This window comes from Aedes albopictus, unplaced genomic scaffold (genome assembly GCF_035046485.1).
Source record: "Aedes albopictus strain Foshan unplaced genomic scaffold, AalbF5 HiC_scaffold_240, whole genome shotgun sequence".
In the NCBI taxonomy this organism is placed as follows: Eukaryota; Metazoa; Arthropoda; class Insecta; order Diptera; family Culicidae; genus Aedes; species Aedes albopictus.
Genome location: NW_026917025.1, coordinates 27,418 through 50,000, shown reverse-complemented (window position 1 = coordinate 50,000; position 22,583 = coordinate 27,418). Strand labels below are relative to the sequence as shown.

At 38.1% G+C, this 22,583-nt stretch overlaps 1 protein-coding gene across 1 annotated transcript; it reads right to left on the bottom strand.

The window, feature by feature from the left end:
- Window positions 1-515: 515 nt before the first annotated feature.
- Window positions 516-2,792, bottom strand: LOC134284517 (uncharacterized; the record flags this gene model as incomplete). The annotated part of the gene is made up of 1 exon (XM_062843473.1): window positions 516-2,792. A coding segment is annotated over exon 1 (2,277 nt), but the record flags the coding sequence as incomplete, so codon positions are not given.
- Window positions 2,793-22,583: the final 19,791 nt, after the last annotated feature.

The following is a 22,583-nucleotide window of genomic DNA, read 5'->3' as shown; positions in this document are numbered from 1 at the left end:
TCCGCCGCCCGTCCGTTTCCCAAGGCGGTACTTTTCATTCTAATTAATTAGCCTACTTCTCTGTGTCGTCGTTCGGTTCGCTGTTGCTCGTCTTTCAGTTTATTAATTAAATTGTTGTATGTGTTGGAGAATCCGCACGGCGTGTGTATGGGAAAAGTTTATAACAAAAAAATAGGCATCGTCAAATTTTTCGCTGTTCAAAAATAGAGGCTTTCAGCTTTCATTTGCAGGGTCCCTCAAAAAAATCCACCGAGGGATCCCGAACAACTTTTTCAGAATACTGTTTTTCTCCATACAAAATGCACGGTTCCAAATTAATCCCTATTTCTACGTAACAAACATACCCAATTTTTGTATGAAAAAGTTCCCCCGATGGAATATTTCGATGTTGGGCATGAATGAAAGCTGGTAGCGTCAACTTTCACGTAGCGTAAAAATTAGCGATGCCCATTTTTTTGTAATAAATTTGTTCTACCAGACACACCGTGTCCGTCTACGTCACGCTGCAAGTTTACCGTCGTGTCTTTCTTTACTTTTATGTGGATCACCTCGGCTGTTAGCCTACTCGCGTAGTTGTCGATTCTCTCCAGAATGCGAGTTCTGGAGAAGTCAAAGTGATGACCGTTTTCGACCGCGTGTTGGGTGAGTCCCGTAGCTGATGCTTTGGTGCGTATTGAGTTTCGGTGTTGCGCAATGCGCTTGTCTAGAGTTTGTGACGTTTGTCCAATGTACTCTTTTTCCTCGCACGCCCCACAAGGAATTGAATATACCACATTTGTTTGCTTCATTGGTGGTATGGCATCTTTGAGCTTGGTGAAAACCGTGTTTTTCACCTTATCACATGGCTTGAATGAAGCTGTGATTTCGTGCTGTTTCAGCGTTTTGCTCACCTTCTCACTGAGACCCGGGATGTATGGGATGGACACGTACTTTTTCGATTCCTCTTTTTTCTTTTCGTTCTCCATCGTGTTGTAGAGTAGATGGACTCGATCTGTTAACGTACGTTTTATGAGATCCTCCGGGTAGTTGTTGTTGCGGAGAATCTTTTTTACCATTCCAATGCTTTCCTCCCTTCGATCTGGGTCCGTGAGCTTGAGTGCCCGATCGATGAGTGCGATCATCGTGTTTACCTTGTGAGTATGCGGGCTCTCCGAGTGGTAGTCTAGATAGCGACCATCTTTCTGCTTCGGGAACCACATTTTCCGAATCCTCTCACCACTTCGCGAGAGTGTGAGATCCAGGAACCGAAGTGCCTCATCCATTTCTTCCTCCACGGTGAACTGTAGCTTCTCGTCGATGACGTTGAACTGCTCCACCACTTTCTCCACATCTTCTCTTTTCCCAACAATGAAGCAGTCGTCGACGTACCGTCTGTATATGGACAGGGTGATGTTTTTCTCCTCTAGTTGTGTTATGGCCTCCTGTTCTACCTTCTCCATGATGAGGTTCGCCACTACTGGAGAAAGGGGGGATCCCATGGGGACCCCCGTTGTTTGGCAGTAGAATTTCCCGTCATACTGGAAAAACGATGCTTCCAGGACAGTTTTCATGGCATGTTTGAAGCTGTCCCATGGAATTGTGGTGTACTCTTGTATTTCTTCCCATTTTGCTTCCACTAGTTGGTATACTTTTTCGACCGGGACGTTGGTGTAGAGGGATACCACGTCCAGCGAGTACATGATGCAACCATCTGGGACGACCACGTGCGAAATTTCATTAGCAAAATCGAAGCTGTTGCGCACATGGTACTGCGTTTTACCCACGACGTTTCCCAAGATTTCCGCTAGGAACTGTGCCACACGATATGTTGCAGTTCCTATGGTTGATACTACAGGGCGGAGAGGTCTGTTCGGTTTATGAATTTTTGGCAGCCCATAGATTCTTGGTGGGTGACAGTTATAAACCTTGAGTCTGTTTTTTGTTTGTGTCTCGATGTGACCGTCTTTCCACCATTCCTCGATGATCGTGTTGAGTTTCTTCAAGGTACGGTTCGTAGGGTTTTCGTTCAACGGTTTGTACGTGTTCGTGTCACTCACCATTTCCGCCATTTTTTCACGATATTCCGTAGCAGACAATACCACGGTTTTGTTGCCTTTGTCTGCCCTTGTTACGTACAGATCGGGATGCTCGTTCAGGAACTTTCGGGTCCTTATGATCTCCTTGAGTATCCACTCGTTCTCCTTCGTCTTTGGCTGTCGTTGGTAGTTGACGTAGTTCGACATGATCGTTGAAACTTCGCCTCTAATTTCTTCTGCTTCGGGTTTTCTCTTTATCGCTGTTTCGACGTCGGCCACGAACCTTACGTACGGAATCGTTCTTCTGTTTTGGATGTTGAAGTTGGGACCGAGAAGAAGGGTTCTCTCCACGAAGTCCGGTAATTCTTCCATTGTTGTGTTTTCGATCCATTCGCGATTCCGATGTTGACTCCGAACTTTCTCCATCTTTAGCGCTTCCAGCTTTCTTGTCTCTACCGTTTTCGTCTTCGTGTACGTGTTTCTTGCACTTTTTTCCACCATTTGCAACACGTATTGCCAGTCCTCGACGCTCGTAGTTTCTTCGACCTTCCTTTTCAGGTACTGCTTCGTTTTCTTCAGTCGTTGGAGCGTCCTTTTTGTGTCCTGGATTGTCACACTAATCAGTTTGATTTTCTGTTTGTGGACTAGCTTGTTCAGTTTGGCCACGGAAACAGGGTTCACCAGGTTCAAACTGAGCTTATAGTTTAGGCAATTTGGAACTAGTTTGCATCTTCGACAATTGAGCATGAACTTCAATCGGTTTTTTGCTTTCGCCATCTTAATTGCCGTTTTCAGCAGTGATTTAACCCAGCTGCTTACTTGTCTTCCGTACTTCCTTTTCACGGTATTCACAAAAAACATTGTGCTTTTGTCACGTTTTTTCTTTCACCAAACTATTTGATATTATTTGGTTTTGATCACCGTTTGCTTTATTTGTTGGTTTTGATTGGTTTTTCTCGGTGATACTGAACTGCAATTAAACGTCGTTTTTACGTTTCAACCTACTTTCTTTTTATTTTTTCGGTCATCTTCAGAAACTGTCATACAAATACAATAGAAAAGAACAAAAAAAAAAAAACATTCACAAATTACAAACATTTCACAATTCATAAAATTGACAAAAACACAACACTTACAAATCCGCCGCCCGTCCGTTTCCCAAGGCGGTACTTTTCATTCTAATTAATTAGCCTACTTCTCTGTGTCGTCGTTCGGTTCGCTGTTGCTCGTCTTTCAGTTTATTAATTAAATTGTTGTATGTGTTGGAGAATCCGTCTACGTCACGCTGCAAGTTTACTGTCGTGTCTTTCTTTACTTTTATGTGGATCACCTCGGCTGTTAGCCTACTCGCGTAGTTGTCGATTCTCTCCAGAATGCGAGTTCTGGAGAAGTCAAAGTGATGACCGTTTTCGACCGCGTGTTGGGTGAGTCCCGTAGCTGATGCTTTGGTGCGTATTGAGTTTCGGTGTTGCGCAATGCGCTTGTCTAGAGTTTGTGACGTTTGTCCAATGTACTCTTTTTCCTCGCACGCCCCACAAGGAATTGAATATACCACATTTGTTTGCTTCATTGGTGGTATGGCATCTTTGAGCTTGGTGAAAACCGTGTTTTTCACCTTATCACATGGCTTGAATGAAGCTGTGATTTCGTGCTGTTTCAGCGTTTTGCTCACCTTCTCACTGAGACCCGGGATGTATGGGATGGACACGTATCACCGAGTTCAGTATCACCGAGAAAAACCAATCAAAACCAACAAAAAAAAAAAAAAAAAAAAAAAAATTTTGTGAAGATTTTATAGTCTTAAATAATGAGTATCTCCATATATTTCTTTGCAATAATTTTGCTTTATTAATATGGGCAATTCAACATTAAAATAAGCGTGGAAACTAATTTTCATTCGAAATGGCTTCAGAAAAACGGCATTTTTAAGGTACTTGCTCCGAGTTTTTTAGTACTCAAAAATAGAACTTTGGTCAAATCCATAATTTGAGAATTTTATACTCATCTAGAAAGCTGGGAAAATTCATAGCTTCAAAAATTTTGCAAATCGGATGAAAAATGGCTGAGTTATATCAAGTTGAAATTCCCGTTCCCACTGTTTGGGAGGCATGGCAGTGGGAGTGTTAAGATACTGAAATGAATAGTATAGAATATAAATTATGATACTGAATTGCATAAAATTCTTTTCGTTCAATTGTTGAAAAAAAACTTCGAAGAAGGGCCAGCAGAAATATAAGCAGGCATTCTTGGAAAAATCTGTGGACGAATCTGCGAGAAATTCTAAAAGATAATCCTGAAGTAATTCTTAGAAGACATTCTAAAAATAGTCTTGGTAGGAATTTCCGGAAAATCATGCTTGATTTTTAAAAAAGAACTTTCACGACATTTTTAGAAGATCAAAAAAAAATATTAAAGGAGATTACTTAGACTTAGACTAAAGGAAAATTCTATCAAATTTTTAAAGAAATATGTAATTAAATCGTCGTTGGAAATTAAAAAAAAATCCTTGGATGGAATGATAAAATTTTTAAAACACATACGAATTGGGTTCTTTAGGGGTATCCGGATTATTTCAGATTTGGATTCTCCGCCCGAAAATTAGTCAAAATCCAAAATTTCATAATTTTTGGAGTCCGGGAACTATTTTTAAAATGCATTTAAAATTTGAATGGGGATTTTTTTTTTGTTTGGGTCGAACTGTCATTTTATCAGTTGAACTGTCATTCTATCAGCGAAAAATACAACTGTTTTGTTAATTTAAACATAAAAACAAAGGTATTTGAATCCAATAAAATCACGTTATACTCAAAAAAAAAAAATGAGCTCTTTCGATTAGGCTACAGAAAATAGCAATATTTTATTCACTAAACAATCGTATGCGTAGTGTCGCTGAGGGTAGACGACGAAGCGACTGAACAAGGATTAACGGTTTAGAAAGTTTTCCAAAAGAATTTCTTAAAGGGCTTTGGTAAACTTTTGAGAAAAAAATAGAAATAAGCTGAGATACTCTAGAGTTTCTGTAAAGGTCTTGAAATGCTAGTAGAATCCTTTCAATGCTTTGGCTGGTGGCAGTTTTATAACAACGTAGAGTAAAGTGGGGCAAAAGTTCGAGTGGGGCAAGAGTTTCTTTTGAAGTTTTTGAGCTATATTCAAATTATATCTTTCGGGAGTCAAGGTTGTTCGAACCCTTTTTGGAAAAGAGTCTTTCACTCCAAAAATTATGAAAATTGATCAATATTTCGAGAACTTATGACAAAATGTTGGTTTTAGATCAAAAAATTGTAACATGCGATGGCCCTTCCAACGCATGGAATGAAATTTTAATGAAATCGAATTCGATATTTTATTTTGGGGCGTAACTAGGTATATTTTGAAGATGCTCTAGCATGTATAACTTTTTGCAAAAAAGATTTGGAAATCGTATTTTACACATAGTGGGGCAAAAGTTCGAATTGTAGGGCAAAAGTTCGAGGCATGTGGCAACTTTAGGTATAAACCTAAAATTCTGCAAAATGTACATATTATCTTTAAGAGTGATGGAATTAGTGAGAAAATTCGATTAGAGTTGTAAAAAAATGATGTTTTATCTGAATTTGGCGGAAAACTACTAATTTTTGGTGCAGTAAATTTAACCCTGATTTGGGTAAAATCCAAATCGAATTTTAAAGTGTATTCCAGTTCTAGCATCAAATATTAAGTGGTTTCAGGTATTCCTATTACCAAAGTGTCAAAATAGTGTGCTACGGTTAGCGAAATTCCACAAACACTAGATTCGAACTTTTGCCCCAGTGGTGGGGCAAGAGTTCGAATAAAACACGCACATATAAAAAGTGTTGTAACTCAAAATTGAAAAGACATTTGGCGTAACTTTGTTCAGCAAAATTTTAGTTCATGGCTTGTAGAATCACCACACGGTATTTATTTATTTTCATCTGCTTCGATTTTTTGAAATAGGTTGACTTATCAACTAAGGTCGAGCTTTTGCCCCACCTTACTCTATCAAAATCAAGCTACCGTGATTTCGGGTGAAATTGATCAGTGGGTTGAAATTGATCGTCGTGAGGGCCATTTTTATTTGTTGAAAATAACGCTTTAAACTTAAAACAATTTGTAAAAATCGCCACCATCTGGCTCAAAAGTTATTAAATGATGAATTTACATGTTTTACAACCAATTAGTTACATATTTATGTATAAAATTCAATATTCTCCGAAACTGCGTGTTACGCGAACTTCAAAGACACTTTCAAACTTGTGTTGCCGTAGCTGTATCGCACATGTAATGAATATTCTAATGAATGTTCCTAGCAGCCAAGTATTCGCTAAATCCAATTTCGTCAACAAAAGTTCTATAAATATGGAAATTTATGCATAAAATTGCACTTTTCTGGAAGTTATAACATATTTAGTATGGCAAATGCATACTTTCAGGCGTTTTCTATAGATTTATGAAACTTCAAACTTAAATAATTAAAAATTTAGTAAACTTGTAAAAGTTTTGCATAGCTTTTCGCATTCCGGGGTGGTTAATTCAGATGGAAAAAGTATTTTCAACACTTACAACAACATTTCACTGACTGATCAATTTCACCCCGAAAGTAAAATTTTTGATTTTTTATTTCAAATGATATTTTTGTAATAAAGTGATTTGCAGTAGAATTTTCAACCTCTTTGACTGATGAAAACCATGGTCGTACTTGTTTTAAAGCATTGAATTTAACCATCTCGATAATTATTCTAAAATTATTCGCCAAAAACTGCGAAAAGTGATCAATTTCACCAGAAATCACGGTACTTAATATTTAAACTTTCAGGACGCGCTCCATCAAGAAATCAAGTAAAATTTTCGGAAATTCCCGCCATTTTTTAAAAGAATTTCTAAAAGATCGTCAAAATACTAATGGGTAATAAACAGACGAATTACTTACAGAAAGCATTTTCCGCGATTCACGGGTATGCTTATAAAATACCAGACGGATTCCTTCAAAAAATATGTATCCAACCACCATCCGCTCGATCACTGTATCAAGTTTAAGAAACGCCATCAAGCAGGCTCCTCCTGGTACAGTATTTATTTGTCTACTGCAACAGAACATATGGTGCAACTAAGTAAGTATCCCATACACCCAACACCCGTTTAAACAGTGTATTGATAACCGAAACTAGCTCAGCACCTACTGTCTGTGGTGGGCTGAAGGAGAGCAACGGTCTTAATTCAAACATCCGGTTTCGACGACGCGACGACGGTCAGCAATCAGTATGCAAGCATGCTGCGGGCTCATTTGTCTCTTTCGGATTCTCGATGTTCCCCTGGGCCCATATAGCCGAGGCGGTAAACGCACGGGTATTCAGCATGACCATGCTGAGGGTGACGGGTTCGATTCCCGGTCGGTCCAGGATCTTTTCGTAAAGGACATTTCCTTGACTTCCTTGGACATAGAGTATCTTCGTGCCTGCCACACGATATACACATGCAAAATGGTCATTGGCAGAGGAAGCTCTCAGTTAATAACTGTGGAAGTGCTTATAGAACACTAAGCTGAGAAGCAGGCTTTGTCCCAGTGAGGACGTTACGCCAAGAAGAAGAAGAAGAAGAAGAAGAAGAAGAAGATGTTTCCCTGGATTCTTGGATCTTTTGGTTCATGTTGTTGTGGTTGTTGGCCAGTGCAGGTCCCAGCGGGTATTCATTCTAATTTCACCATTACCCAGAGCAAACGACGATGAATGGAGGAGGTGGCGGAGTTTGGTCGAAAGTGGATGACTAAGACTTTGGCTTGAAACGCGGTGAGGCAAGTTTTGAGACGAGACCATCACTAAAAGAGATACTTTTATGATTCCTGATCATCGAGGTTTCTCTACACTCTACACAGGTTTTCAGGGAAATTTTGTGAGTTATTCCGTGTATGGCTTATTATTCCTGAAAGACTTTCCTAGAGATTAGTGAAGATTAATTCAGGTTTATCTCCAGCCCAGGTAACGTAGTGATAGCCAATAAGGCTTGTTAAGGTTTTAAGAACCGTTAAAAAACCTAATGCCCTTTATTTTGGTTTTATGATGGTTTTAAGAACCTCTTATACCTAAGTAACACACTTGTCACAGAAGAGTCACGGCGGTGCAAACTTTTTTTTGCGCTGAAGTCACTGTGACTTACTCATAACAAGTAAGTATTTATTTGTTAGAAGTGTGTGACTAAACGATCGATAAATTGACGAGATTTTATTATTTATTGTTATTCCTTACATGTTAAACAGCGTTTGCATGCCATTCGGTATTCAGCCAATAGCTTTTTCCACATGCCTTAGATCGCTTTGCGATCTTCAGAAGATTTGTTCCTTGTAAAATTTCCAACAGAAATCATTCATCGATATATTTTTAGGGGTTAAGGGGCAACCTGTGGCGATTTTTCTTTGAAAAAGTGATTTTCCCCATACTAAATCGTATGAAACCTTAAAATGGCTGGCGCTTAAATATAGTTTCTCCGATCGATCTGATATTTTACACAGTTTATATGGGGCCAAAATGGAACTCAAAAAGTGTACAGGAGTGAAATGTCTTTTTGTGTCCCACGCTAGTGAGCACATGATGCTCTGTTATTGAAAATCTGACGTTTTGAGTCACCCTAGCCCTGAAGCTGGAATTTTTCCAAGCGTTATTATGGAGTTTTTTTTTTCTAAGTTTGTCAGTAGTTTTAGTGCTGAATAGCATAAAAAGGTAGACTATTTTTCTGGATATCCTAGGTCATCCAAACTATTCTGGAGCTTAGATCCTTAAGTCTATGGGTGTAACGGTAACTTTTTTCATTATACAAAGCTACGATTTGTAGTCTACCATATCGGGATATCCTAGGTCATCAAAAGTGTTCTCAAGTTTAGATCCTACATGTGTAATGATAACTTCTTTCATCATACAAAGTGACGATTTGTAGTCTATCATGTGCAGTAAGTCTTCTGAAAGCCTAATAGACAATATCAGATCGGTCGGGTTATCCTACGTCATCCAAACTGTTCTTGAGCTTAGATCCTAAAGTCTACGGATGTAACGGTAACTTCTTTCATTATACAAAACTACGATTTGTAATCTATCATGTCCAGTTAGTATTCTGGAAGGTTAATAGACAATATCAGATCGGTCGAGATATCCTATGTCATCCAAACTGTTCTAGAGTAGAGATCCTAAAGTCTACGAGTGTAACAGTAACTTCTTTCATTATACAAAGCTACGATTTGTAATCTATCATGTCCAGTAAGTCTTCTGAAGGGTTAATAGACAATATCGAATCAGTCGGGATATCCGAGGTTATCCAAACTGTTCTTGAGTTTAGATCATCAAGTCTACGGGTGTAACGATAAATTCTTTCATTATACAAAGCTACGATTTGTAATCTATCATGCCCAGTAAGTCTTCTGGAAGTTCAATAGACAGTATCAGATCAGTCAGGTTATCCTAGGTCTTCCAAACTGTTCTTGAGTTCAGATCCCAAAGTCTACGGGTGTAACGGTATTTTTTTCATCATACAAAGCTACGATTTGTAATCTATCATATCCAGTAAGTCTTCTGAAAGTTACAGTGGTTTTTATCAACTAAGCTTCATAACAGTAAGGAAGCCCATAATATCCCAAAAAACATATAACAAAGCTTATTGTTCCTCTAACTGCTTTGGTAAGTACAGTGGATAATGTAACACTACTTATCATAGCTATGGTCTCCGGAGTAATGTTGTTGATCTGGAATACCTCAAAACTATCTTGAAATGACTCATGATATGCCAGGAGGATTACAGATTACAGTTTGAAGTTCATTGTGAGAATAACTACTGTTACTGTCAAGAGCTAAACTTCAAGACAGTTTGGACGACCCTTAATGTCCCAATGGTTCATAATAATATAGTAGACTTCAGAATGGTCCAGTCACCGCGAGTGATTATGCAGCGTTACTCAGTATGTCAAATATAGCTTATGTTACGAAAATAGGCCTGAAGTTCTGAACTCAAAGAAAGTTTGGCTGACCTGGAACATTCCAGTAGTGTCGTGGATCCCAGCAGATTATGCTAGGCTATAATTTATGGCGAAAACACATTAGGTTTTCCTTGTTCATTTGAAGCACTTTATTATAGAACAGTTGGGACGAATTTGAATGTCCCAAAGGTTTATAATAAGCTAGTAGACTTTAGATTGCTCCAGTAATTGCGGTTGATTATGCAGCGTTACTCAGTATAACAGATACTGTTACGAGTGTAGATCTGTAGTCCTGAACATCAAGGTAGTTTGGCTGACCTGGAATATCTCTGTAGTGTCTCTTAATAACATTTGAGATTTCAAGAGCTTCGCGGATCCCAGTAGATTATGCAATACTATTATTTATGGTGAAAACACAAAGTTTTCCTGTAGATTTGAAGGACTTCATTATAGAACAGTTTGGACGACCCTGAATGTTCAAAGGTTTATAATACGCTAGTAGACTTCAGATTGCTCCAGTAACTGCGGTTGATTATGCAGCGTTATGCAAGTTTACTGTCGTGTCTTTCTTTACTTTTATGTGGATCACCTCGGCTGTTAGCCTACTCGCGTAGTTGTCGATTCTCTCCAGAATGCGAGTTCTGGAGAAGTCAAAGTGATGACCGTTTTCGACCGCGTGTTGGGTGAGTCCCGTAGCTGATGCTTTGGTGCGTATTGAGTTTCGGTGTTGCGCAATGCGCTTGTCTAGAGTTTGTGACGTTTGTCCAATGTACTCTTTTTCCTCGCACGCCCCACAAGGAATTGAATATACCACATTTGTTTGCTTCATTGGTGGTATGGCATCTTTGAGCTTGGTGAAAACCGTGTTTTTCACCTTATCACATGGCTTGAATGAAGCTGTGATTTCGTGCTGTTTCAGCGTTTTGCTCACCTTCTCACTGAGACCCGGGATGTATGGGATGGACACGTATCACCGAGTTCAGTATCACCGAGAAAAACCAATCAAAACCAACAAAAAAAAAAAAAAAAAAAAAAAAAAAATTTGTGAAGATTTTATAGTCTTAAATAATGAGTATCTCCATATATTTCTTTGCAATAATTTTGCTTTATTAATATGGGCAATTCAACATTAAAATAAGCGTGGAAACTAATTTTCATTCGAAATGGCTTCAGAAAAACGGCATTTTTAAGGTACTTGCTCCGAGTTTTTTAGTACTCAAAAATAGAACTTTGGTCAAATCCATAATTTGAGAATTTTATACTCATCTAGAAAGCTGGGAAAATTCATAGCTTCAAAAATTTTGCAAATCGGATGAAAAATGGCTGAGTTATATCAAGTTGAAATTCCCGTTCCCACTGTTTGGGAGGCATGGCAGTGGGAGTGTTAAGATACTGAAATGAATAGTATAGAATATAAATTATGATACTGAATTGCATAAAATTCTTTTCGTTCAATTGTTGAAAAAAAACTTCGAAGAAGGGCCAGCAGAAATATAAGCAGGCATTCTTGGAAAAATCTGTGGACGAATCTGCGAGAAATTCTAAAAGATAATCCTGAAGTAATTCTTAGAAGACATTCTAAAAATAGTCTTGGTAGGAATTTCCGGAAAATCATGCTTGATTTTTAAAAAAGAACTTTCACGACATTTTTAGAAGATCAAAAAAAAATATTAAAGGAGATTACTTAGACTTAGACTAAAGGAAAATTCTATCAAATTTCTAAAGAAATATGTAATTAAATCGTCGTTGGAAATTAAAAAAAAATCCTTGGATGGAATGATAAAATTTTTAAAACACATACGAATTGGGTTCTTTAGGGGTATCCGGATTATTTCAGATTTGGATTCTCCGCCCGAAAATTAGTCAAAATCCAAAATTTCATAATTTTTGGAGTCCGGGAACTATTTTTAAAATGCATTTAAAATTTGAATGGGGATTTTTTTTTTGTTTGGGTCGAACTGTCATTTTATCAGTTGAACTGTCATTCTATCAGCGAAAAATACAACTGTTTTGTTAATTTAAACATAAAAACAAAGGTATTTGAATCCAATAAAATCACGTTATACTCAAAAAAAAAAATGAGCTCTTTCGATTAGGCTACAGAAAATAGCAATATTTTATTCACTAAACAATCGTATGCGTAGTGTCGCTGAGGGTAGACGACGAAGCGACTGAACAAGGATTAACGGTTTAGAAAGTTTTCCAAAAGAATTTCTTAAAGGGCTTTGGTAAACTTTTGAGAAAAAAATAGAAATAAGCTGAGATACTCTAGAGTTTCTGTAAAGGTCTTGAAATGCTAGTAGAATCCTTTCAATGCTTTGGCTGGTGGCAGTTTTATAACAACGTAGAGTAAAGTGGGGCAAAAGTTCGAGTGGGGCAAGAGTTTCTTTTGAAGTTTTTGAGCTATATTCAAATTATATCTTTCGGGAGTCAAGGTTGTTCGAACCCTTTTTGGAAAAGAGTCTTTCACTCCAAAAATTATGAAAATTGATCAATATTTCGAGAACTTATGACAAAATGTTGGTTTTAGATCAAAAAATTGTAACATGCGATGGCCCTTCCAACGCATGGAATGAAATTTTAATGAAATCGAATTCGATATTTTATTTTGGGGCGTAACTAGGTATATTTTGAAGATGCTCTAGCATGTATAACTTTTTGCAAAAAAGATTTGGAAATCGTATTTTACACATAGTGGGGCAAAAGTTCGAATTGTAGGGCAAAAGTTCGAGGCATGTGGCAACTTTAGGTATAAACCTAAAATTCTGCAAAATGTACATATTATCTTTAAGAGTGATGGAATTAGTGAGAAAATTCGATTAGAGTTGTAAAAAAATGATGTTTTATCTGAATTTGGCGGAAAACTACTAATTTTTGGTGCAGTAAATTTAACCCTGATTTGGGTAAAATCCAAATCGAATTTTAAAGTGTATTCCAGTTCTAGCATCAAATATTAAGTGGTTTCAGGTATTCCTATTACCAAAGTGTCAAAATAGTGTGCTACGGTTAGCGAAATTCCACAAACACTAGATTCGAACTTTTGCCCCAGTGGTGGGGCAAGAGTTCGAATAAAACACGCACATATAAAAAGTGTTGTAACTCAAAATTGAAAAGACATTTGGCGTAACTTTGTTCAGCAAAATTTTAGTTCATGGCTTGTAGAATCACCACACGGTATTTATTTATTTTCATCTGCTTCGATTTTTTGAAATAGGTTGACTTATCAACTAAGGTCGAGCTTTTGCCCCACCTTACTCTATCAAAATCAAGCTACCGTGATTTCGGGTGAAATTGATCAGTGGGTTGAAATTGATCGTCGTGAGGGCCATTTTTATTTGTTGAAAATAACGCTTTAAACTTAAAACAATTTGTAAAAATCGCCACCATCTGGCTCAAAAGTTATTAAATGATGAATTTACATGTTTTACAACCAATTAGTTACATATTTATGTATAAAATTCAATATTCTCCGAAACTGCGTGTTACGCGAACTTCAAAGACACTTTCAAACTTGTGTTGCCGTAGCTGTATCGCACATGTAATGAATATTCTAATGAATGTTCCTAGCAGCCAAGTATTCGCTAAATCCAATTTCGTCAACAAAAGTTCTATAAATATGGAAATTTATGCATAAAATTGCACTTTTCTGGAAGTTATAACATATTTAGTATGGCAAATGCATACTTTCAGGCGTTTTCTATAGATTTATGAAACTTCAAACTTAAATAATTAAAAATTTAGTAAACTTGTAAAAGTTTTGCATAGCTTTTCGCATTCCGGGGTGGTTAATTCAGATGGAAAAAGTATTTTCAACACTTACAACAACATTTCACTGACTGATCAATTTCACCCCGAAAGTAAAATTTTTGATTTTTTATTTCAAATGATATTTTTGTAATAAAGTGATTTGCAGTAGAATTTTCAACCTCTTTGACTGATGAAAACCATGGTCGTACTTGTTTTAAAGCATTGAATTTAACCATCTCGATAATTATTCTAAAATTATTCGCCAAAAACTGCGAAAAGTGATCAATTTCACCAGAAATCACGGTACTTAATATTTAAACTTTCAGGACGCGCTCCATCAAGAAATCAAGTAAAATTTTCGGAAATTCCCGCCATTTTTTAAAAGAATTTCTAAAAGATCGTCAAAATACTAATGGGTAATAAACAGACGAATTACTTACAGAAAGCATTTTCCGCGATTCACGGGTATGCTTATAAAATACCAGACGGATTCCTTCAAAAAATATGTATCCAACCACCATCCGCTCGATCACTGTATCAAGTTTAAGAAACGCCATCAAGCAGGCTCCTCCTGGTACAGTATTTATTTGTCTACTGCAACAGAACATATGGTGCAACTAAGTAAGTATCCCATACACCCAACACCCGTTTAAACAGTGTATTGATAACCGAAACTAGCTCAGCACCTACTGTCTGTGGTGGGCTGAAGGAGAGCAACGGTCTTAATTCAAACATCCGGTTTCGACGACGCGACGACGGTCAGCAATCAGTATGCAAGCATGCTGCGGGCTCATTTGTCTCTTTCGGATTCTCGATGTTCCCCTGGGCCCATATAGCCGAGGCGGTAAACGCACGGGTATTCAGCATGACCATGCTGAGGGTGACGGGTTCGATTCCCGGTCGGTCCAGGATCTTTTCGTAAAGGACATTTCCTTGACTTCCTTGGACATAGAGTATCTTCGTGCCTGCCACACGATATACACATGCAAAATGGTCATTGGCAGAGGAAGCTCTCAGTTAATAACTGTGGAAGTGCTTATAGAACACTAAGCTGAGAAGCAGGCTTTGTCCCAGTGAGGACGTTACGCCAAGAAGAAGAAGAAGAAGAAGAAGAAGAAGAAGATGTTTCCCTGGATTCTTGGATCTTTTGGTTCATGTTGTTGTGGTTGTTGGCCAGTGCAGGTCCCAGCGGGTATTCATTCTAATTTCACCATTACCCAGAGCAAACGACGATGAATGGAGGAGGTGGCGGAGTTTGGTCGAAAGTGGATGACTAAGACTTTGGCTTGAAACGCGGTGAGGCAAGTTTTGAGACGAGACCATCACTAAAAGAGATACTTTTATGATTCCTGATCATCGAGGTTTCTCTACACTCTACACAGGTTTTCAGGGAAATTTTGTGAGTTATTCCGTGTATGGCTTATTATTCCTGAAAGACTTTCCTAGAGATTAGTGAAGATTAATTCAGGTTTATCTCCAGCCCAGGTAACGTAGTGATAGCCAATAAGGCTTGTTAAGGTTTTAAGAACCGTTAAAAAACCTAATGCCCTTTATTTTGGTTTTATGATGGTTTTAAGAACCTCTTATACCTAAGTAACACACTTGTCACAGAAGAGTCACGGCGGTGCAAACTTTTTTTTGCGCTGAAGTCACTGTGACTTACTCATAACAAGTAAGTATTTATTTGTTAGAAGTGTGTGACTAAACGATCGATAAATTGACGAGATTTTATTATTTATTGTTATTCCTTACATATTAAACAGCGTTTGCATGCCATTCGGTATTCAGCCAATAGCTTTTTCCACATGCCTTAGATCGCTTTGCGATCTTCAGAAGATTTGTTCCTTGTAAAATTTCCAACAGAAATCATTCATCGATATATTTTTAGGGGTTAAGGGGCAACCTGTGGCGATTTTTCTTTGAAAAAGTGATTTTCCCCATACTAAATCGTATGAAACCTTAAAATGGCTGGCGCTTAAATATAGTTTCTCCGATCGATCTGATATTTTACACAGTTTATATGGGGCCAAAATGGAACTCAAAAAGTGTACAGGAGTGAAATGTCTTTTTGTGTCCCACGCTAGTGAGCACATGATGCTCTGTTATTGAAAATCTGACGTTTTGAGTCACCCTAGCCCTGAAGCTGGAATTTTTCCAAGCGTTATTATGGAGTTTTTTTTTTCTAAGTTTGTCAGTAGTTTTAGTGCTGAATAGCATAAAAAGGTAGACTATTTTTCTGGATATCCTAGGTCATCCAAACTATTCTGGAGCTTAGATCCTTAAGTCTATGGGTGTAACGGTAACTTTTTTCATTATACAAAGCTACGATTTGTAGTCTACCATATCGGGATATCCTAGGTCATCAAAAGTGTTCTCAAGTTTAGATCCTACATGTGTAATGATAACTTCTTTCATCATACAAAGTGACGATTTGTAGTCTATCATGTGCAGTAAGTCTTCTGAAAGCCTAATAGACAATATCAGATCGGTCGGGTTATCCTACGTCATCCAAACTGTTCTTGAGCTTAGATCCTAAAGTCTACGGATGTAACGGTAACTTCTTTCATTATACAAAACTACGATTTGTAATCTATCATGTCCAGTTAGTATTCTGGAAGGTTAATAGACAATATCAGATCGGTCGAGATATCCTATGTCATCCAAACTGTTCTAGAGTAGAGATCCTAAAGTCTACGAGTGTAACAGTAACTTCTTTCATTATACAAAGCTACGATTTGTAATCTATCATGTCCAGTAAGTCTTCTGAAGGGTTAATAGACAATATCGAATCAGTCGGGATATCCGAGGTTATCCAAACTGTTCTTGAGTTTAGATCATCAAGTCTACGGGTGTAACGATAAATTCTTTCATTATACAAAGCTACGATTTGTAATCTATCATGCCCAGTAAGTCTTCTGGAAGTTCAATAGACAGTATCAGATCAGTCAGGTTATCCTAGGTCTTCCAAACTGTTCTTGAGTTCAGATCCCAAAGTCTACGGGTGTAACGGTATTTTTTTCATCATACAAAGCTACGATTTGTAATCTATCATATCCAGTAAGTCTTCTGAAAGTTACAGTGGTTTTTATCAACTAAGCTTCATAACAGTAAGGAAGCCCATAATATCCCAAAAAACATATAACAAAGCTTATTGTTCCTCTAACTGCTTTGGTAAGTACAGTGGATAATGTAACACTACTTATCATAGCTATGGTCTCCGGAGTAATGTTGTTGATCTGGAATACCTCAAAACTATCTTGAAATGACTCATGATATGCCAGGAGGATTACAGATTACAGTTTGAAGTTCATTGTGAGAATAACTACTGTTACTGTCAAGAGCTAAACTTCAAGACAGTTTGGACGACCCTTAATGTCCCAATGGTTCATAATAATATAGTAGACTTCAGAATGGTCCAGTCACCGCGAGTGATTATGCAGCGTTACTCAGTATGTCAAATATAGCTTATGTTACGAAAATAGGCCTGAAGTTCTGAACTCAAAGAAAGTTTGGCTGACCTGGAACATTCCAGTAGTGTCGTGGATCCCAGCAGATTATGCTAGGCTATAATTTATGGCGAAAACACATTAGGTTTTCCTTGTTCATTTGAAGCACTTTATTATAGAACAGTTGGGACGAATTTGAATGTCCCAAAGGTTTATAATAAGCTAGTAGACTTTAGATTGCTCCAGTAATTGCGGTTGATTATGCAGCGTTACTCAGTATAACAGATACTGTTACGAGTGTAGATCTGTAGTCCTGAACATCAAGGTAGTTTGGCTGACCTGGAATATCTCTGTAGTGTCTCTTAATAACATTTGAGATTTCAAGAGCTTCGCGGATCCCAGTAGATTATGCAATACTATTATTTATGGTGAAAACACAAAGTTTTCCTGTAGATTTGAAGGACTTCATTATAGAACAGTTTGGACGACCCTGAATGTTCAAAGGTTTATAATACGCTAGTAGACTTCAGATTGCTCCAGTAACTGCGGTTGATTATGCAGCGTTACTCAGTGTAACATATATGGATACTGTTTTGAGTGTACACCTGAAGTCCTGAACTCTGGAATATCTGGAACATTTTAGATATCAAGAGCTTTGCAGATCCCAGTAGGTTATGCAATGCTATTATTTGTAGCGAAAATACATAAAATAATTCTTGTAGATTTGAAGGACTTCACAATAGGACAGTTTGGAACACCAGAATATAAAACACCTTTTGATATTCTTGACTAAGGCTAAATGAGTACATATAAACGTAACCCACATCCAAGTTCAGCTTTTAGAACAACTCGTATGACAATTTTCCAAATTTCATGGTGTTCAGGATGTTCTAGATTATCAATGAAGTCCCAAATACAAATAGAGGACTCAATTAGCAACAACTTTGCCGAAGACAGTATTCTGTTTTATCGAATGGATGAATTTATAGAGCCGTTTCTATGTTGGGGTCATATATGACCCCTTCGGCTCCAAAGGGCTAGAGAGAGAGAGCACAGAAAATTACCTATGTCACTTTTTTTCTCCTACTGTGCACACTGACTCAGACCACTGAATGGGATATGTTCATACAACACAAGGTTGGGGGACCGTCCTTGCTGTGGAGCAGAATTGGTTCTTCTTTCTCCGTTGAAACTGTGTATAATGGAGTCACACAGCCATCGCATTCCAGAAAACTCGTACGCCCGAGATGGTTGGTAAATAGTTTCACTGAAAAACTGACTGCCGGATTGGAATGTGTGTCCGACCTGGAGGCATACCTGAAACAGAGAATAGAGAATAGAATTGCGTTAGTGTTTTGTACGGAGATTGGAATATTCATGTTTAAGTTTGGTTTAAATTGTTTTTGGAAGGTCCGCGTAATCAAAAAAAAAAACAGGCGCTGTTCTTAAATTAAATATGTAAAATTGAAAATTATTCAAGACGAGCACCAAGAAGCATCTCATCAGACAAGATAAATCAACGTGTTTACTACTCTGAGTAGCTTTATTAGACACCATTAGCGTGAACCGGCACTAAGTTCAAACTGTGCTGCTGGAACACGCGGGGAATACAAGAACATCCGGTCATAGCTTATCCACCTAGCGATCCCCATCACTTTCGCTTATCTCCTCAGCAGCGTGCTTTCGTTAGTTGAAAATTCAAATAATTCTAAACTTCCTTCACCTCAGTGTGCGCAACCCCGTCAACCCTCACCTTGCCATCGAATCCGAAAAAGTTTAACCCGCATGTTTCGAACATGAGAACCCAAGCGAGGGGAACGATCCAACAGTCCCCCATCTAAGCATGTATGTACGCTGCTGGCTGCGGCGGCGGCCGGCTTTGAATAACTCCAGTTCCCGTGAATGGTATCTCAGCTACCTACTACGGCGCGACGACGGTACCGAGGGACGGCCACCCCACTTTACCCACAGCTCACACTGCCCCCTTCCCCACCATCCAAACTCATATTGTGCATAATTAAAAATTATTTAATAATAAACATTTTCTGCCTCTCCTCTGTGTCCGTAGCTTTCCGTCGTTGGTCCGGCCTGGTCGTTCAGAGTTCTCATCGTCTGGCCACTACGCTCCGGTCTGGTTGGTTGCTCGATCCGACACCGAACCCGGAGACCTCGGACGGGGGCTCGTGCTCGTGTAGGAATTTCCATATATGCATAGCAGCACACTGCTGCTGGTCGGCGGGGGCCGGTTCTCGTACATTGGTACCTACATGTTTATATGCGAGTGTGAGCAATGAATATGATGGGAGAGAGGAAGCCAAAGGTGAACGAAGAATGGGAATGTTCCCTGTCTGCCTTTGCTACGGGGTTCTCCTGGGGGTTTCGAAATGGAAGTTGGGGCATGCTCCAGCCATGAACTTACTGGCCCCACTGTGGTCACGACGATGGAAGCGTTGGATTTCAACAGGATGTCGGCGAGTTAGGCAGGTTTTTGATTGGAATTTGATTTTGCAGAATTAATCTTGAACGAAGATTCTGGCAGATTATTTAGAAGGACCCAAAATGCTACGACAGAATCAACAGAACATTGAAAAAGTTCTACCAAATCTTTAGATATGTACTTTGAGTCAAATAAAAATTTGATTTTGAATTGTTTTCGCCACCTTCGAAATTTTGTGAACCTCTGTTTCAAAGGATTATATGAATGTTGAGGACAGTAAGTGGCCTAGCCAGAAATTTTCTCTGAGATGAGCTTTCGAGACCAATGATATTTTTGCCTTTCTCGTACACCAATATAAAAGTAAACACAACCCTTTCATGCGACACATCAAACAGCTATATTTTAGGTAATCTGATGAACGGTTAGCTGGGAAATAGTCTCAGACCATAACCGAACCGGTAGTGTTCCGGAACCGGTTCCGGATGTACAACAGGAAGTGGCCAAATATAATAGCGAACCAAACCCATGCATGCGACACATCAAACAGCGACATTTTCGATAACCTGATGAACGGTTAGCAGGAAAACCGTATCAGACCATATCTGAACCGGTAGTGTTCCGGAACCAGTTCCGGGTGTCCCGACGGAACCAAACCCATGCATGCGACACATCAAATCACGGCTTCTCCAGTATCCTGTTGGCCGATTATCAAGGAAGTAGGCTCAGACCACATTGCCACATTGGGGACTGCCGGTTGTATTCCGGAGCCAGTTCCGGGTGTCTCGCCGGATATAGTCAAATATAAAAGTGAACCAAACCCATGCATACGACACATTAAAGAGTGGCATTTTTGATATCCTGATGAACGGTTAGCAAGAAAATAGTCTCATACCATATCTGAGCCGGTCTTGTTCCGGAATCGTTTCCGGGTGTCCCACTGGAAATGGCATTTTGTAAAAGAGAACCAATTCCATGCATGCGACACAACAAATATCGGCTTGTCCGGTAGATTCCTCCGAGAATTCTTTCTGAATGTATTTCTCCCCATGTACTTCTTTAGAACTTTCTCCACGATTACCTCCAAATACCCCGCCAGAAATTCCGGTGGGGCTCATTCGGGATTTATGAAATATTTTACGAAATATTTATAAAAGAAGATTCTTGTAGGATTTCCTAGAATGATTTCAGCAAACATTCCTCCCAAGATTCCTCAATGTATTCCTGTCCACATCTTTCTTTAAACAATTTCTCCAGCGACTCCTCTTGAGATTCTTCCAGCAATTTTCCTTAGTTCTTCTGTAGAAGATTCTCAAGAAACTTCACAAAAGTTTCATTTTGAATGTAGCCCACGGATTTCTTCAGAAATTGCTTCAGTAATTGCTCCTGAGATTTATTCAGGGATTCTTTTCTGAAGGAATTTCTTCAGGAATATTATCTAAATATCCTCCAGGAGTTTTTTATGATTCATCCTGGAAATATCTTAATATTTCTCAAAAAAAAATCTTCTATGAATGTGTCCATGAGTTTTTCCAGGACTTCCTATATAGATTCCTTCAAAAGATGCAATTCCAGGAGACATTTTTCAACAGAAATACGAAGATTCCTATAGAAATTCCTGTTGTGGTTATCTTTAGAAATTCAGATTTTTTTTTTTCCAAGAACTCTTTCAGAAATTTTTAATGGACTTTTTGCAGAGATTCTTGCGTTACTTCATATGATTAGGGATTTTCTCAGGAATTTGTTTCCCTCTTGTTTATTCCCAAGATGATCTTTTGTAAGTTCTTCTAGGGGTTTCTTTAGGTTTTCTCTCAGGAACTGCTTAGGATTTGTTCATACCTTTCTTCATGATTTTTTCCAGACATTTTTCCAGTGAGTTAAAAAAAATCTTCAAAGATTCTCTCAGTAATTCCTAAAAAAACATTCATTGGCTGTTTCTCAAAAAAATAAGAAATTCTCATATTTATACCTGTAGAGGTTCTTCAAGTCTTCCAGGTATTTTTCTAAAGATTCCTCCAAAACATCCTTTTTCTCGGAGATTTCTCCAGCGGTTTTCTAAAGTATCACATCATTTTTTTTTGTAGCTGTAGGATTTCACTCAGAAATTTCTTCACGTAGTTTTGTGTACTAATCGCTTCAGAAATTGTATAAGAAATTTTTCAAAGAATTTTTCCAGAGGTATCTGCTGGAGTTCTCGCAAGGAATCCTACAGAAAAATTTTCAAGGATCACTCAAACATGTATTGAGGGATTTATTCACAAATTTTACCTGTACCTTTGTTGCAATTACTGCAGGGATTTCTGCTGACAGTCACTTAAAATCCGTTCAGAAATTCCTCTACGAATTTCTCCAAGAATCTCTACCGAAATTTCTCTAGCATTTTTCCATTGAACTACTCCCAGATGCTCTCCAGTATTTCCTTATGATTTTTTTTAATAAATAAGGAGGTATTCTAAGAAAATTCTTCAGCAATTCTCTCAGACATTCATTCATTCATTGCTTCAAGAATTTCTGTCTAGGAATCCATACAGAAAATTTTAAAAATTTCTTCTTTGAGTCTCTAAAGATATCACCAAGAATTTTCAAAGGTTTCGTTCAGGATATCCTTCGATTTTTTATAATTTCTTCAGGGATTCAGATTTTCTGAAAAAAAAATCTATGAAGGAATATCTGAAACAATTTCTGCAGGAATCTCTGAAGGAACCCCAAGAGATATTGCAGACGAAATCGCTGGAGCAATTTCTAAAAAAAAACTAGCAAATAAACTAAAAAAAGGAAAATAATTTCTGAAAGAATCTCTGTAGCATTTTTGAAGAAATCTTCAGAAGAATTTTTGAAAATTTCCAAAAAAGAAATTTTGAAAAATCCCTAATCGAAATTTCTGCAGAAATCCCCGATATTTTCGAAAAGTCCCTGGTTATACTTTCGAAGGGATCCCCAAGGAATTTCAGAAGAAATTCGAGACAAATTTTCTGAAAGAATTCTCG